This window comes from Bos indicus, chromosome 7, assembly GCF_029378745.1.
Source record: "Bos indicus isolate NIAB-ARS_2022 breed Sahiwal x Tharparkar chromosome 7, NIAB-ARS_B.indTharparkar_mat_pri_1.0, whole genome shotgun sequence".
NCBI lineage: Eukaryota > Metazoa > Chordata > Mammalia > Artiodactyla > Bovidae > Bos > Bos indicus.
This window is the reverse complement of record NC_091766.1, coordinates 53,064,144-53,079,047: the sequence shown is the minus strand read 5'-3', so window position 1 is coordinate 53,079,047 and position 14,904 is coordinate 53,064,144. Positions and strand designations below refer to the sequence as shown.

At 45.9% G+C, this 14,904-nt stretch overlaps 1 protein-coding gene across 13 annotated transcripts in view; it reads right to left on the bottom strand.

The window, feature by feature from the left end:
- LOC109562158 (uncharacterized) overlaps window positions 1-14,904 on the bottom strand; it is a 446,088-nt gene that overhangs the window by 408,234 nt on the left and 22,950 nt on the right. For all 13 annotated transcript variants that reach the window (XM_070792109.1, XM_070792108.1, XM_070792111.1 and 10 more), the window contains exons 2-3: window positions 10,111-10,194; window positions 9,930-9,983 (exon numbers count right to left, since the gene is read on the bottom strand). In XM_070792109.1, the coding sequence (XP_070648210.1) occupies window positions 9,930-9,983; window positions 10,111-10,194 (138 nt within the window). The remainder of the gene's footprint in view (window positions 1-9,929; window positions 9,984-10,110; window positions 10,195-14,904) is intronic.

Sequence of the window (14,904 nt, the reverse complement as noted above, 5' to 3'; positions counted from 1 at the left end):
AGTTCCCTGGTGGTCCAGTGGTTAGGACTCTTGGCACTTTCACTGCCATGGCCCAGGTTCAATCCCTGGTCTAAGAACCAAGATTTTGCATGCACAGAGAAGGGGGAAAAAAAAAATTTTTTTTTAAAAAGCAGGTCATAAAGGAAGTACCAGATCCATAAGAAGAGTCCCTGAGTGGGAGGCAACATGATGGTTAAGAGGAGCATTTTAATTTCATCTCCACTACCTACTAGCTGCATGGTATTGGACAAATCACTTAACCTCTCTGAACCTTGGCTTCCTCTCTGAACCTCAGCTTCTTCAAATAAAATTCAGCGATAACAGAATTAAATGTAGAACATAAGGCACTTAGCACAGTACCTAACACACTCTAAGTGCTATGAAACCTACTCCCAACTCCCAGCCTTCACTGCGCTGTTCCTACTGCTAAAGCAAACTTCCAAAAAGCTGCATAGCTCAGCCCTTCCCCTCATCTCAAACCTTAAACATCACCTTATCAACGAGCCTTCCCTCACTACCTTAAATAAAATAAAATACTACTCCCCCATCTCATACACACACCCTGCATCCCCTGTTCATCTTGGTCCACAGCACAAAACACTACTTGACATTTTACATACACACACACACACAGTTTGAACAATGTGGGTTTGAATTGTGCAGATCCATTTATACACAAATTTTTCATTATAGTATCTGTATTTTTCTTTTAGAGACCTTTAACTAAGTGTGGGGCAAGTTTGTGTTCAATTAGAGATCATAACACATGGAATTCAAAGAACTAGGGTTTGAGTCCTGATTCTATCCAAACTGTTTCAGGTTCTTGTGCTTGGATGAGTCATTTATCAAACTGTTTTTGAGGCAAAGATAGTAGTATGTGGGTTTTCTACTGAGTGGGGGTAAGGGCTCCTAACCCCTGGGTAAAGGGTCAAATGTACATGTATTTCTTTTAAATATATATAAATAAGTGTATATAATTTTTTGTATCCTAAAAGATAAACTCCAAGAAGCCAGAGCTTTGGTTCTGTTAACTGCTGTATCTGCAGCACCTATAAAAGAGGTTCTTGGCATACAGTGGGCATTTAATAAATATTAACTGAATGAATAAACAGAAGTTGTTTTTCTGATGACGATGACGAGAAGGGCCACAAGAGACCATACAGGCCAGAGTTCTTCACAGGGTAGGAAACTGAAGCTGAGAGACACCAGATGACCTGCCCTCTGGTTCTAGCCTCCCTAGAACTGTGTGGTGGTGGAGGCTGGGAGCCCTGACTCCTGGTGCCTTGCTCTGCCTCGAGCCAGCCTGCTCAGACCAACGACTCAGCTTCTTGGTACCCAGTGCTCCTCATCTGGGGACTGGAAACAATTAAGCAGATGGCGCTCCCTCCCAAGTGCCCAGGACCCAGATGCCCAGTGACTGGCAGTCTATAAAAGCAACAAGGACAGGTGGAGACACCGCAGCCGCTCTGGAAATCCATCAACAAATAGGCTCAGTGCTGAGGGACTGCAGACAGCTGCAGGATAAAGGAGCCAAAAGCCATTGCACTTCTCTCTCAAGTCCACAAGCATCGAGGACCCTCTTGGCTTTCTGCACCAACTAAAGGCAAGCACTGCAGCCCTGTTTCTACAGTATCTGAATGACTCCCTCTTACATACACACATGGACCATGTGGGGACGGACAGAAACCCCAGCTGCAACATTCCCAGGGGCACAACCTCTCTGGGAACTAACTTTTCATCTCTTAGGATTCATCACAGGATCAAATGAGAAAACCCAGAAACAGCATGTGGGCAGTGCGTAGCACAGAGCAGGTACAGGATGCCATTAACTGTTCTATAGGACACTGATGAAATCCAGAGGCAAACACTCCTCCTCCCCCCACCCACCTCCACCTCACGGCCTCTGAGCTTAGAATCCAGGGTCTTGAAATGAAGGGGGCTATTTGGCTTTAGGAATCCAACACCAGGGAAATCTTTTTCAAGGATCCCGTTTTCCCATTCAAATAGAGGGGAAAGAACTAAGACTCCACAACAGGCCCCCTCCTTCTCCAAGATCTGAGGGTACAGTCCCAAAAAGGCAGATTCCAGCCTGAGGGTGTCAGCCACTCAGGTTTTTTTTTTTTTTTCCCCAGAAAGTGGGACCTGATTGAGAGCTCCCTGGAGGCTGGGGTGACAAAAGACACAACAAAAATCCCCGCATCCTTTTACTACTAGTCCCCTCAATCAGATTTAAAGCACCAAACAAAGAGGGACACCACCAGTAACCAGAGTGAGGACTAAATGATCCGGTCACTCGCACCTTACTCTTGTGTGAGTTGGTCATGTTCCTCAGCCTCTATGAACCTCAGTTTCCTCATGCACATAAAGACCATAGAAATGCCAACCTCAAGATAATATTGGAAAGATGAAATGAGAAAATCCGCTGCACATCACGCCTGGGACGTTAGCTGCTGCTCTGAATATTTAAGCCAGTGCCGGAATCACAAACATTAATTGCTCCAAAAGAACACTGTGTGCAACAAAGGCAACCTTCCCCTAGACCACAGCCCAGACTGGAGCGCTCCACCACGGGCCCAGCTTGGGAGCAAACTGGAACTGCACCAGAGGCTTCCAGAAATCATACCAAGACATGTGGGGAGGGGTCGGGAAAGGTAAGAATGGATAAAATCACAGGTGTAATTAACCAAGACCCTAGCAGCTCCTGGAAGGGTGCGGGGCTGTCCTGTTGGAAACGGTGGTGGATGCGCCTCTTGAAACAACCTGGTCTTAACCACCTGTTACACTGGACTTCCCAATGGAAACGGCCACAATTGAAGATCTGAGACTTCTAACATGTTCTGGTGGCAGTGAAGCCGTGGGGTTACAGACATAAGCTCAGGGTGAATTAAACTTCCTAGGTAGGTGCTCAAAGAGTCCCCAGATGGTTCCAGGAGCTGGTGACCATTCAGCTATCCGGTAACCTCCCTGGGCCTCAGTGCGCCCCCCACCCACCCCCGCGACTCTGGAACTAATGATCACTGCGACTGTAGGGAATCCAGAGGCTCAACGCGGGGTCATGCTCAGGTTCTTCCTGGACAGGGCCCGCGGTGCAGGTGCGGGTGTCATCCGTTCAAGGAGGAAAAGGGCGAGGAGGCAAGGGTGGCGCGCGAGGCTGCACACAAGCTGAGGCCCTTTCTGTGGCAGCTGCTGAAAAAATAATCAGAAGAAAGCAACTGGAACGCGAGGGGGGCGCGGGGCGGGGGCTCTTCCCGCAGGCGCCCCGGAGCCGGCCGGGGCTTGTGGCCTGGCCGGGGAGGCCGTGGAGAGGACGCCCCGCGGGAGCGCCGAGGCCCCGCTGCGCCCGGCCGGGCGGGGGCGACGGAGGCGGAAGCGGGGGCGGCTGGAGCGCGGTGGGGATGTTTAAAGGAAATTTACAATCATTTCCTCTCTGTGGTTTGGTGACAAATCAACAACATCCTGTTCTTTTGTGAGGCTCTGGGCGCCTGCGAGGCGGGGGCAGCGCTCCGGCTCTTAAAGGGACACACACTGGGCTCCCCTCCCCCCTCCCCTGTGGCTCCAAAAAAAAAAAAAATTACAGCCTCCCTAAGGCGCCACCTCCCGGGGCGCGCGCTGCCGGAATGCGGGGGCTGCTGCGCCAGGCGGTCCCTCGGGCCGCGACCCGGGCAGTGTCCCCTCCTCTGGGGCATCCTCCCACCTCCCGTCCCCATCCTAGGACGGAGGTAAAGGCGGCAGCGGAGCACCCCTCTGATGTCGCAGCCCGGGGCTATGTCCCGCCAAGGGGACACCCAGCGGGCAGAAGGGGACCCCCCCCTAACCCCCGCCGACGTTTCTCTTCCCTTCCCCACCCCAACCCTGGGGCAGCGCAGTCCCAGCCTCGGACCTCCGGGTAGTTTTTATCCCTCTCCTCCAATCCCCTGGCCTTGAATTTTTCCACCCCTAAACTCTGGATTTATGGTTAAAATATCGACGTATGCACACAAGGTTTATAAAATGCCAAAGCAGAGAGGCTTCCCAAGCTGTAGGAGTAATGAGAATCAGATGGCTAGAACAGAAAAATAAAATATATTCAACTGCCCTCCTGAGATTTCCTTCATTCAGTCATTTAATGAGGGCTGGTCACCATTCTAGGCCCTGTACAGCAGGAACAAGACAGAATCAGTCCCTGCCCCCAAGGGGCTTAGATTCTTGAATGAATGAACAAACGAATGAACAGGATTATTTCACTTATTCTTAAGTGCTATGATTAAAGGGTCATATTTTCTAGAAGAGCAGCTTCTGGTCTGGAGAACTCTCTGAGCAGGGGACAATCTGACTGGGACCAGAAGGGGGAAAAATCACCGTTCCTGTTAAGTTAGTTGAGAGGTCTATATAGCATTCTCAGGAAAGAGACTGAAAGTTGGGGCAGCACCTGAAGGGCTTTCTTAGTGGCTCAGCTGGTAAAGAACATGCCTGCAATGCAGGAGACCTGGGTTGGGAAGATCCCCTGGAGAAGGGAAAGGCAACCCACTCTAGTATTCTGGCCTGGAGAATTCCATGAACTGTATAGTCTATCCGGCTGCAAAGAGTTGGACAGAGCTGAGCGACTTCCACTTTCACTTGAAGGGCACCCAAAGAACAGATTTCCTTCATGAGGACAAGTCTTGGAGGTTGGCACCCAGGATAAGAGAGACCTGGGTCCTTGTGGTCAGGCTGTATAACCTGGGCAAGTCTTTCCCCACTCCAGGCCTCATCTGGAAAATGAGATCACGAAACTAGAATCAGTAGTTCTCAACCTTGGTACAAATTAGAATTCCCAGAGAGATTTTCAAAAAACCTTCCATTGTCCTGTCCCGTTCCACCGCAGACCAGCAGAATCAGAATCACTGCTAATGGAGCCTGGCTGGGCCTGCCTGCAACGCAGGAGACAGGGATTCAGTCCCTGGGTTAGGAAGATCCTCTGGAGAAGGGAATGGCTACCCGCTCCAGTATTCTTGTCTGGAGAATCCCACAGGCAGAGGAGCCTGATGGGCTACAATCTATGGGTCGAAAAGAGTAGGACACCACTGAGAGGCTAACACTTTCACTTTCAGGTGAGTTTAGTGTGCAGCCTAGGTTAGAAGCCAGTGATCTTGTTTGGACTCAGGGTATAATCACTCCCATCAGTGAGTACTTAGCATCTACTATATAATACACCAAATATGCTATGTATATATGGTAAGTTACCAAAAAACAACAAAAAAAGACAAGTTACCCTACCAAATTAGACACATACTATTATCCCCATTCCACAGATGAGGAAACTGAGATAGAGAAATAATATGAAATTCGGTCAAGAGCACTTAGCTAATAAGTGGTCTTGCCTGAATCCTCTATACTAGAATGCCTTTCCAGGGAGAAAGAGCACATTTGTAATTAATGGAGATGTTAGTCACAAAAAGTAGCTACCAAGAGAGGAGCACGGAGTGCTTTCAGAAGGAGCTACTCATCCATCTTGGATAGAGGCAGGAGACTGGCCTGGATGACCTCTGGTGATCCTGACAGCCCCAAGGTGTACATGCCCAGAGTGGAGGTCCCAAATGATAGAGTGTGACTCTAAGACGACAGCCTTTTATGTTTCTCTAAATTGATCCTCCTAATCGTTTTCAAAGATATTCCCATAAAATGTGCAGCTTTTTAGCTAGACAGTGGAGCCATTTGGCAAGGTGAGGAAGAGAGAAAAGAGCTTCCTGTGTATCCCAGTAGGGCGAGGATAGAATACACTCATCCCCACACTCTCCCATATGGTGCCCACCCCTGTCCTTTTCACCTCTTGACCACCTTCCCATCTGTGCAGTTTCCTGAGGCAGGACCCAGACAAGGGCTTGCTAAGTGGGAGCGAGACAGGTTCTCAGGAGAGTAAAAGATCTGTCAAAGCAGAGATTAGAAAAAAAGGAAGCTGGGGACTTTCCTGCTGGTCCAGTGGTGAAGACTCCACACTTCCACTGCAGGAGGCATGGGTCCAATTCCTGGTAAGGGAACTAAGATGCCACATGCCACATGGCAGAGCCAAAATTAAATAAATAAAAATAAAATAAAAAGGAGAAAAAGGAAGTTGATCCGTTCTTATGGTAGAATACTGTGCTGCCATCAAAAAGGAGAAGAGAGCTGTATGGTTAGACTAGAAATGTATTTGTGATATACAAGTTACAGAATAGGATCTTCTCACTGATGTTTATGGAAATTCCACACACATAGGAAATCACCAGAACCATCTGGAAGGAGAGACATCAAACTGTTACTAGTAATGCCAGGACTGGTGCATGGGGGCAGGGGGCAGGGATCAGGGGAGGGGAGTCAGGGAGTGTGTTCTGTTAATGATATATTTTTAATTTCTCTGTATTAATATCCATATTATTTAAATTGTTGACAACAATCATGTATTAATTTTTTAAGATAAAGATACTTCTAATAAGGGACTTCCCTGGTGGCTCAGATGGTAAAGAATTTTCCTGCAATGCAGGAAACCTGGATTCCATCCCTGGGTCAGGAAGATCCCCTGGAGAAGGGAATGCCATCTACCCACTCCAGTATTCTTGCCTGGAGAATCCCATGGAAAGAGGAGCCTCGTGGGCTACAGTTCATGGGGTCACAAAGAGTCAGACACAACTGAGTTGGACACACTTTCACGAAAGAGAGAACATAAAAGCCTACCCTGGGGCTTGGGAATTCCACCCAGGGTACACCCACAGCAACGCCATTTTTCATTTTTGGTAATTTCTTTTGGAGGTAGATTGTTACTTTGTTTTTTCTTTTATTTATTTATTTGCAGCACTGGGTCTTCATTACTCTGCACAGGCTTCTCATTGTGATGGCTTCTCTTGTTGTGAAGCACGGGCACTAAGGCAAGTGGTGGTGGTGGTTTAGTCTCAAAGTCGTGTCCAACTCTTGCGACCCCATGGACTGTAGCCAGCCAGGCTCCTCTGTCCATGGGATTTCCCAGGCAAGAATACTGGAGTGGATTGCCATTTCCTTCTCCAGGGGATCTTCCCAACCCAGGAATTGAACCTAGGTCTCCTGCATTGCAGGCAGATTCCTTACCAACTGAGCTATGTAGACTTCAGTAGTTGCGACTCCTGGGGTCTAGAGCGAGGGCTCAGTAAACCTGTACTAATGCCATGTTTTCAGAGCTTGCTAGCTGGTGTTAATGGTCCCATTGCTCTTCCACAGTTGCTTTGTCCTCAGTGTGTTAGGTCAGTGGCAGTCTCACCTGGTCAGCTGCCTCCCGTCCAGCTAGGGAGGGTTCCTCGGCATTTCTGGGTTACAGAAGATGGGTTTGAGATCTGCCAGCTCCAAATGATGTAAGAGATGACCAAGTGCATTTGAAAGGCCATAGGTGCTACTTGGTGGTGGGGATGGGTAAAGGGCGCGGCACTAGTGTTCAAAGGCTCTGATTTCTCTGTGCATCTAGGTTGTTGTTTTGGCAGCTGAGAAACGGAATCTGACAGACCAAAACCTTAAGAGAGATTTGTGGACAGAACTTTATTCCAGAAATCTGCGTGGCCAGAGGCAGTGACCTGCTTTCAACATTATATGCAGAACTGTCCCCTCCAGTGATAGCTCAGCAAATTCAAGGTGACCAACTGTCATGCTCTAGGGAGAACTGCATGGCCACTCTGTGCTTCCTCTTAACTGTGTTTTCTCAGATCTTTGTTGGAGAAGGCAATGGCAACCCACTCCAGTGCTCTTGCCTGGCAAATCCCATGGACGGAGGAGCCTGGTGGGCTGCAGTCCATGGGGTCTCTTGTAGTCGGACACAACCGAGCGACTTCACTTTTACTTTTCACTTTCATGCATTGGAGAAGGCAATGGCAACCCACTCCAGTGTTCTTGCCTGGAGAATCCCAGGGACGGGGGAGCCTGGTGGGCTGCCGTCTCTGGAGTCGCACAGAGTCGGACACGACTGAAGCGACTTAGCAGTAGCAGCAGCAGATCTTTGTAGTTTGTAAACAGAATAATGTTGAGGTTAAGAGCATCAGCTATTAATAGAAAGAGAACCTAGGTGGGAATCTCAGCTCTACCACCCTCACTAAGCCTCAGTTTCCTCTTCTTTAAAATGGAAATAATAATAGTACTTACCTCATAGAGTTGTTCAGTGAGGATTAAATGAGATAATACAGGAAGTGTCCTGAGACCTATACCTGGCACACACAGTCAATGATAATTACTGATTTTTACAACTAATAACAATAAAATCCAAAACAGTTACTAACTGTATCTTTATGATACAATAAGAACAGGGCTTCCCTGGTGGCTCAGAGAGTAAAGAATCCACCTGCATTGCAGGAGACCTGGGTTTGATCCTTGGGTTGGGAAAATCCCCTGGAGAAGGGAACTGGCTACCTACTCCAGTATTCTTGCTTCAAGAATCCCAGTGGACAGAGAAGCCTGTCAGGCTACAGTCCGTGGGGTCACAAAGAGTCGGACTAATAACAATAAGATCCAAAACAGTTACTAACTGTATCTTTAAATACAGTTTATTGTTACTAATAACTAATAACAGATCGAAAACACTTACTAACTATCATTAAATATGATAGGATAAGAATAAGGAAGGTTACTGAGCTTAGTGGCTCGATGAGGTTCACACATTTACTAGCTTACACAGCTCAAACATAAATCCAAATCTTGGCCTCCAGAATTAGAAGACTTCCAGACCTGTGTCCACTAAAATCCCACATGGCTGAGCCACGGCTGCATTCAAAAATTATCACTTCATCAAAAGTATTCAATAAGGCCCTATTTACATATGCCCTTGTGCTGGCTTCTGTACAGACAGGTCAAGACAAATGAAATTCCTTCCTTCCATTCATCCGGGCTGGGCCATCTTTGAATCTTCTCAAAGCCCTTAGAATAGGAATCTTTTCTTTCTTTCTTTCTTTTTAACGTCTACTTCCTCCTTCCTCTGTCTAGTTATGAGAAAGAAAGTTTCTGGGGGTAGGAGGTTTAAACTGATGGGCCATTAACAGCGGAACAAAGCAAAAGGAATTTTCCAGGTCACCAGCCAACAACTTTAGAGTGGTGTTTAAAATTCACTTGCTTAGGGGGAGGGAAAGAGGTTGGCCAGGAGTGGGTGGGGAAGGATTTCTCTCAGCTGATGGGGAACTGAGTAACGCCCTTTTTTATGGCCAGTAAAACCAGTAAACACCATAATATGCTGCTTGGTTTCTGGGCTGATCTTTTATCATCCGAACTTGAAATGCAGATATAACAAAGAAAACAAACGTCTGTCTGCTGAATCCATAAATAAAATGTTCTGCTTAGCTTCAGATTTAGGGAACACCTGGATTCCTGCTCTGGCTTTGACCATGATTTGCTAAAACATAACATAGCCATAAATTTCTTCTGAGCCCACTGAACAGACACACATGTATTCTCTCTCTCCTCCCTCCTCTCTTCCCTTTCTGTCTCTCTCTCTCTCTCTCAAACATACACTGCCTTATTCCAGCTACAGAAAAGTTCAACAGGAAAGGCTCTCTGGTCACCTGGTGGTGGCATCTTAAAATTTTATTTCTGGGCAGTCTGAAAGTCACTGGAGAGAGCAGCTTCAGCACTTAATTGGTAAGCAGATCTTTTCTAGCAGAAATGTTCTCCTAGGGGTCTCCTTTTCTAGGGAAGAAAGAATGACCATCAAAGAGTTTGGTTGCGATTTGGAAGCTGGCCCTTACCTCCCTATACCAATCCCTCTCCCACCATGCACTGCTCCAGGAACTTTCATAGCCCTGTGGCTGCCTGTATAGGCCTTCACATTTCTACAACCTCTTGACGCTGGGAATTTCTGGGGACACTGCCAAATTGCACAAGGCTACTGAAGAAGTAGTTACACACATTTTTAGGTTTCCCTAGTACAATGACTTCCAAATTCTTTAAAACTCAGCAGCATCCTATTCAAAGGAATGCAAAATATTAAATACCTTAAAACTGTTGTTCCTGGTTGAATCCAATCACAATGTTGCTCAAAGATGTCCCTAGAATTCAAAGTGGGAGGGGAGCACTAGTTTAGAATACGATTCTATTACTACTTTAAGTAATTTTGTCATTATAATGAAGTCCCAACTGCTCACTATGTCTCCTTTTTGATTCAGCCCTTCCTACCTGAGGTCCATGTAGTTATTTCCATGATGTCTATCCTCTTGCTTTATTCTTTGGTTTTGTCGTTGCAGGTCCTCCACTAGCTTCCTGGGAAGAGACACATGGGAGATAATTTTTTGCCACCTTGTATATCCAAACATGCCTTTTCTTTTATTCTTTCTTCACATTTTGATATGTAGTTCTGCTAGGTATAAAATTCTAGGTTACAAATCATTCCCCAACAAGTCTAGGCGTCTCTAGTGTCCAGATCTTTGAATTAGCTTTCCCCTTTGCATGGAACACATACACTCACCCTCACTCCTGTCCCTGTATAGCTAACATCTCATTAGTCTTATCAGGGACATTTTCCTGTCCAGTTACCTGTCCCTCCAAGATCAGAACACCTCCTACTTGTTCCCACAATACCTGCTGTTTACCCCTTACTACACTTATTACACCATATTATCATTACCTACTTACTTGTCTATGTCCTCCCCTAGTTTGTGAACGTAAGGGCTAAAAATACAGAGCCACAGTGCCACTCAATAAATATTTGTAGAGCAAAGGAATAAATGAATGGTTGTGGTGCTTTTTATTACAAGATACAGTCTATAATAAAGTATTTGACAAATGCCCTTAATGCTTCACATCTGTCAGGTATAGAACAGAATTGGTCTTGGAGAAGAAATGCCATCTTGATATTAGGAGCAAAGAAAGAACCCTTATGAGTTGTTATTCAATATCTGTCTTCCATGAGGACAGACACCAGGTCCGTCTGCTCACTGCTGTGTTCCCAACAACCAGACCATAAAACAGCTTAATAAACAGCTGTTGACTGAATGAACCAGTCCAAAGGAAGTCCTATGTATTATACAACTAAGAAAACTTAAGTGAGAAAAAGTCCCTAAGCTGTCTTACAAACTTGGGAGGAAAAAAAGAGGTTTGGAACGAAGACACAACCCATCATCTTCTCCCACTTCATAGCAAACCAAAACCCTTTCCCAATTCCTTTTTCCAGATATGTGTGTTCCCTTCTTTGGACACCTTGATTTGAAGCCCTGGAATTATTTGGCTCAGACCTGCTCCTTCATAGTCTGTTTCTTCTCAATCATCAAGTCCTGTAGCTTCCTCTTCCTTCATAAGCAGCTTTCACACTGGCCCTCCTTTTTCACTCCTTTTGCTGGTACCCACCTCAAGGTCCCCATCACCCCACACCTAGGTTTTCACATGGCTCTCTCTTTCACTGTCACTTTGACAGCTCTATCAGATTAACCTCTCTGAATCATCACTTTTCATAGTGTCTCCTCACCGCTCAAAACGCCTTTGGAGGCTCTTTCTTTCTTTCCACATTTAAGTTTCGACTCTTCTTCCAGTTTCAACCTTCAGAATGACTTCTAGTGCTCTCTTTTCCCTCTCTACACATCAGCTCACTTATCACACGTACACAACTTTCATGCTGATTAGGCAAGATGCTTTACTGTTTCAGAAACAACAGAGCAGACTTCTGCACAGTTTGCACATTCTCTTCTCTGGAATGTCCTCCCCACCCCTCTCTTGATTCCATCCATCCTTCCAGGCCTGGTTTACATCTTTCCTCCTCCAAGATGCCTTCATTGACAACTTCAGGCCTTGTTGATCTCTCCAAATTGAAAATCCAAATACAGCTTATCAACTTCGCAGCCCAATTAAATCCAGATGACTGCCTTATATAAGTCACTATACAGTCTACCTAGGTTGGTGTGGTTTTCTCCAACTAGCCTGGGTGCTCCTTGATGGCACAGTAAGGATGTCCTGTTCTTCTACCTGAGGGCTCTTAAGACCCTAAGAGCTCAACATTTAATAGTACTCAGGAAGTAATAAGAGAGTTGCCTTCTGCCACAGACAGACCTAGGTTAACCCCAGCCTAACCAATTAACTGTATGTATTTGGGAGTGTGATTTGGACCCTCTGAGCCTCAGAGCCCTCAACCTCAGTAACACTGGGATAAGAAGAGTGCTATCTCAGAGTTGTGAAGATAAATTATGTAGCACTAAGTAAAGCAATTTGTACATTACTTTGAAACATGGTAAACACTCAATATACGTTGGCCAGGGTTATAAGAGGCTCCAGTCCCTGTCCGTGAAGTTGAACTTTGGCCTGGATCTTACTTTAGACTTACGGTCATGAGTCAGCCTGGCAAATAGGATTTCCTGCCAGTTCCTACCTCTGTGTCCACCCCTGGGTGGTTAAAGCATATCTCTGCAAACAGTGGCTAGGGGTAAGTTCCATCATGCAAGGTCATCTCAGGCCCCACTGTGTTGTTCCTCCTGTCCTCAACACTCCTGAATTCAACACTGAAATTGTTTTGGTGTCTTTGGCTTGTGAAACTTCTTAGGCCTTTTTTCCTTCTACTTTCCTTTCTCGTTCTCATTGTATTATAAAAGCAATACATACTCATTATAAAAAAAAAAAAAAAAAACAATCTTTTTAAAGTCTAAAAGAGTGTAAAGTCTTCGCACAAGAGCAAGTCTTGCCACCACCCAAAGGTCCATTCCTGCTCTTCAGAAATAACCAATTAGCAGTTTCTCAAGAGTATTTCTAGAAATCACCCATGGCTATTGAAACATACACACACACATACACCATCTGTGGCTTGCTTTACTCACATAACCATCTTGAACACCCTTCTATATCTACCCACACTTGATAGGTCCACCACACAGTAATTAATGGCAACTTAAGATTTCTTTTGTAGAGAACAACCTTTATTGATTTCATGAATCCCCTCCAGATGGGCAGGTTGGTTGCTATCACTAAAACAATGTGATGAATATATATATATATTTACATAAGTATAAAAATTATACACATATGCATACTTATATATGTGTATATATATACACACACATATATAGAAACAGATAGATATAGATAAAAATCTGTAGACCCCTTAAGTCTTTAAGGCCTCTGATTGCCAGATTAGACCAGACTAGAGGTGATTCTTCCAACTCTGGTTCTACCTCCTGAGTTTTCCACCCACACCTAGCATTCAGTCCCTAGACCCACTGACTCACTGGTCAGCTGCAGGACCACCTTCCTCCTCACTTTAAAATAGAAGAAACAGGTAACTGGACTGTTTTCCTCATGATCTCACACAACAGAAGTCACAGAACACCCGTTTCTCTCATTCTCTGGAAGCACAAGGGGAATCCCTGGCATTGGGGGATAGGATTCCAGAATCTGGCCATGTTCTCTGGTAGCTCTGAGGAAGTTCCAGAGAAGGAAGGAAACATGTTTTTGGTTCATGAGACACAATGCCAGCTGCTGTCAGTGAGACCGGGAGGGATGTGAGTGTGACAACAAGGACAGGGGCTGAGCCAGGCTATAGGTGGTGGCTGGGACAAGGGGAAGACACAGGGCTTTCATAGGCAGTGACTCGGCATTATTATCCTAACCCACATCCATCCCTTTACACAGCGTCCTTTCTTAGGCCAAGGGCAGGAACTGGGACTGCTTATCCCTAGCTTGGCCTGAGTCAGGCAGAACACCCTAAGCCAGTCACTTCCTGTACCCTGGGAGAAGACCCAGGGGCCTAGCAGAAGCTAAGGCTGAAAAAAGTGCCTTTGGGCTGAGTTCAAGTTACTTACAGTGAGTTAGCAAACCATCCTAAGCTTCAGTTGAGTCAATTCCCTATCGATGGAAAAAAAAAAAAGGCAACATCAACAGTCCCTGTCACATACCGCCTTTGAGAGAGGACGTATACCAAGCTTTTGACATAAGGCCTGGCATTCCACAAGCAGTCAACAATCTGTGATACTTGCTTCATTGATATATGTCCCCCTTGCCTAACACAGTGCACAATCCAGAGTAGGTGATTAATGAAGACTTTTTGTTCAATGAATGAATGAATAACCTCTTCATTTCTGGAGGGCAGATAAGAAAATTGCAAAATGACTTCTAAGGTCTCTCTAACCTCACACCACCCCATTCTCACTTCTCCCTCTCCCTCTCTCTATTCCTAGGAAAAAAGATGTCCTTTTCTCCCTAGCTTGATGGTACTGCTGCTGCTGCTGCTAAGTCGCTTCAGTCATGTCCAACTCTGTGAGACCCCATAGACGGCAGCCCACCAGGCTCCCCGTCCCTGGGACTCTCCAGGCAAGAACACTCGAGTGGGTTGCCATTTCCTTCTTCAATAGCTTGATGGTAAGACCTAGCCAAATAAGAACAATGAGGTGAAGGCCAAGGTCCTGGAATGCAGCCTCATTTCAATTTCTAAAGAGAAGCTGCCTCCCAGGACCATGGAGCATCAGAGAAAGGAGAAAAGTAAATTTACTTATTCATTCAATAAATACATAGAAGGAACATCTGGGACTTTCCTGATAGTCCAGTGGTTAAGAATCTGCCTTGCAAAGGAGGGGATAGGGGTTCAATCCCTGGTCAAGGAATTAAGATTCCACTTGCCTCAGGGAAGCTAAGATCACGTGGTACAACTACAGAGCTCCCCACCCCTACCCCATCCCCACAAGCCACAGCTAGACTCCATGCACTACAAGGAAAGATCCCACATGACAAGAAAGATCCCAAATGCCCAGCAACTAAGACCTGAAACAGCTAAAAAAAAAAAAAAAAAAAAAACCACTTAAAAAAATACATACAAGGAGCATCTATTGTGCCTGAAATTGAAGCCAGAAGGGCACTTCTTGGCCCTGTCCCCTCTACTCTCTTCCTATGCCAGCATCCATCAACCCCTCAAAGCTGTCCCCATCTCTCTACTGAATGGCTTCCTTGCAAGTAGTCCTCTGGAGACCCCACCGTTAATTCACTTTCTTCCACTCTTGT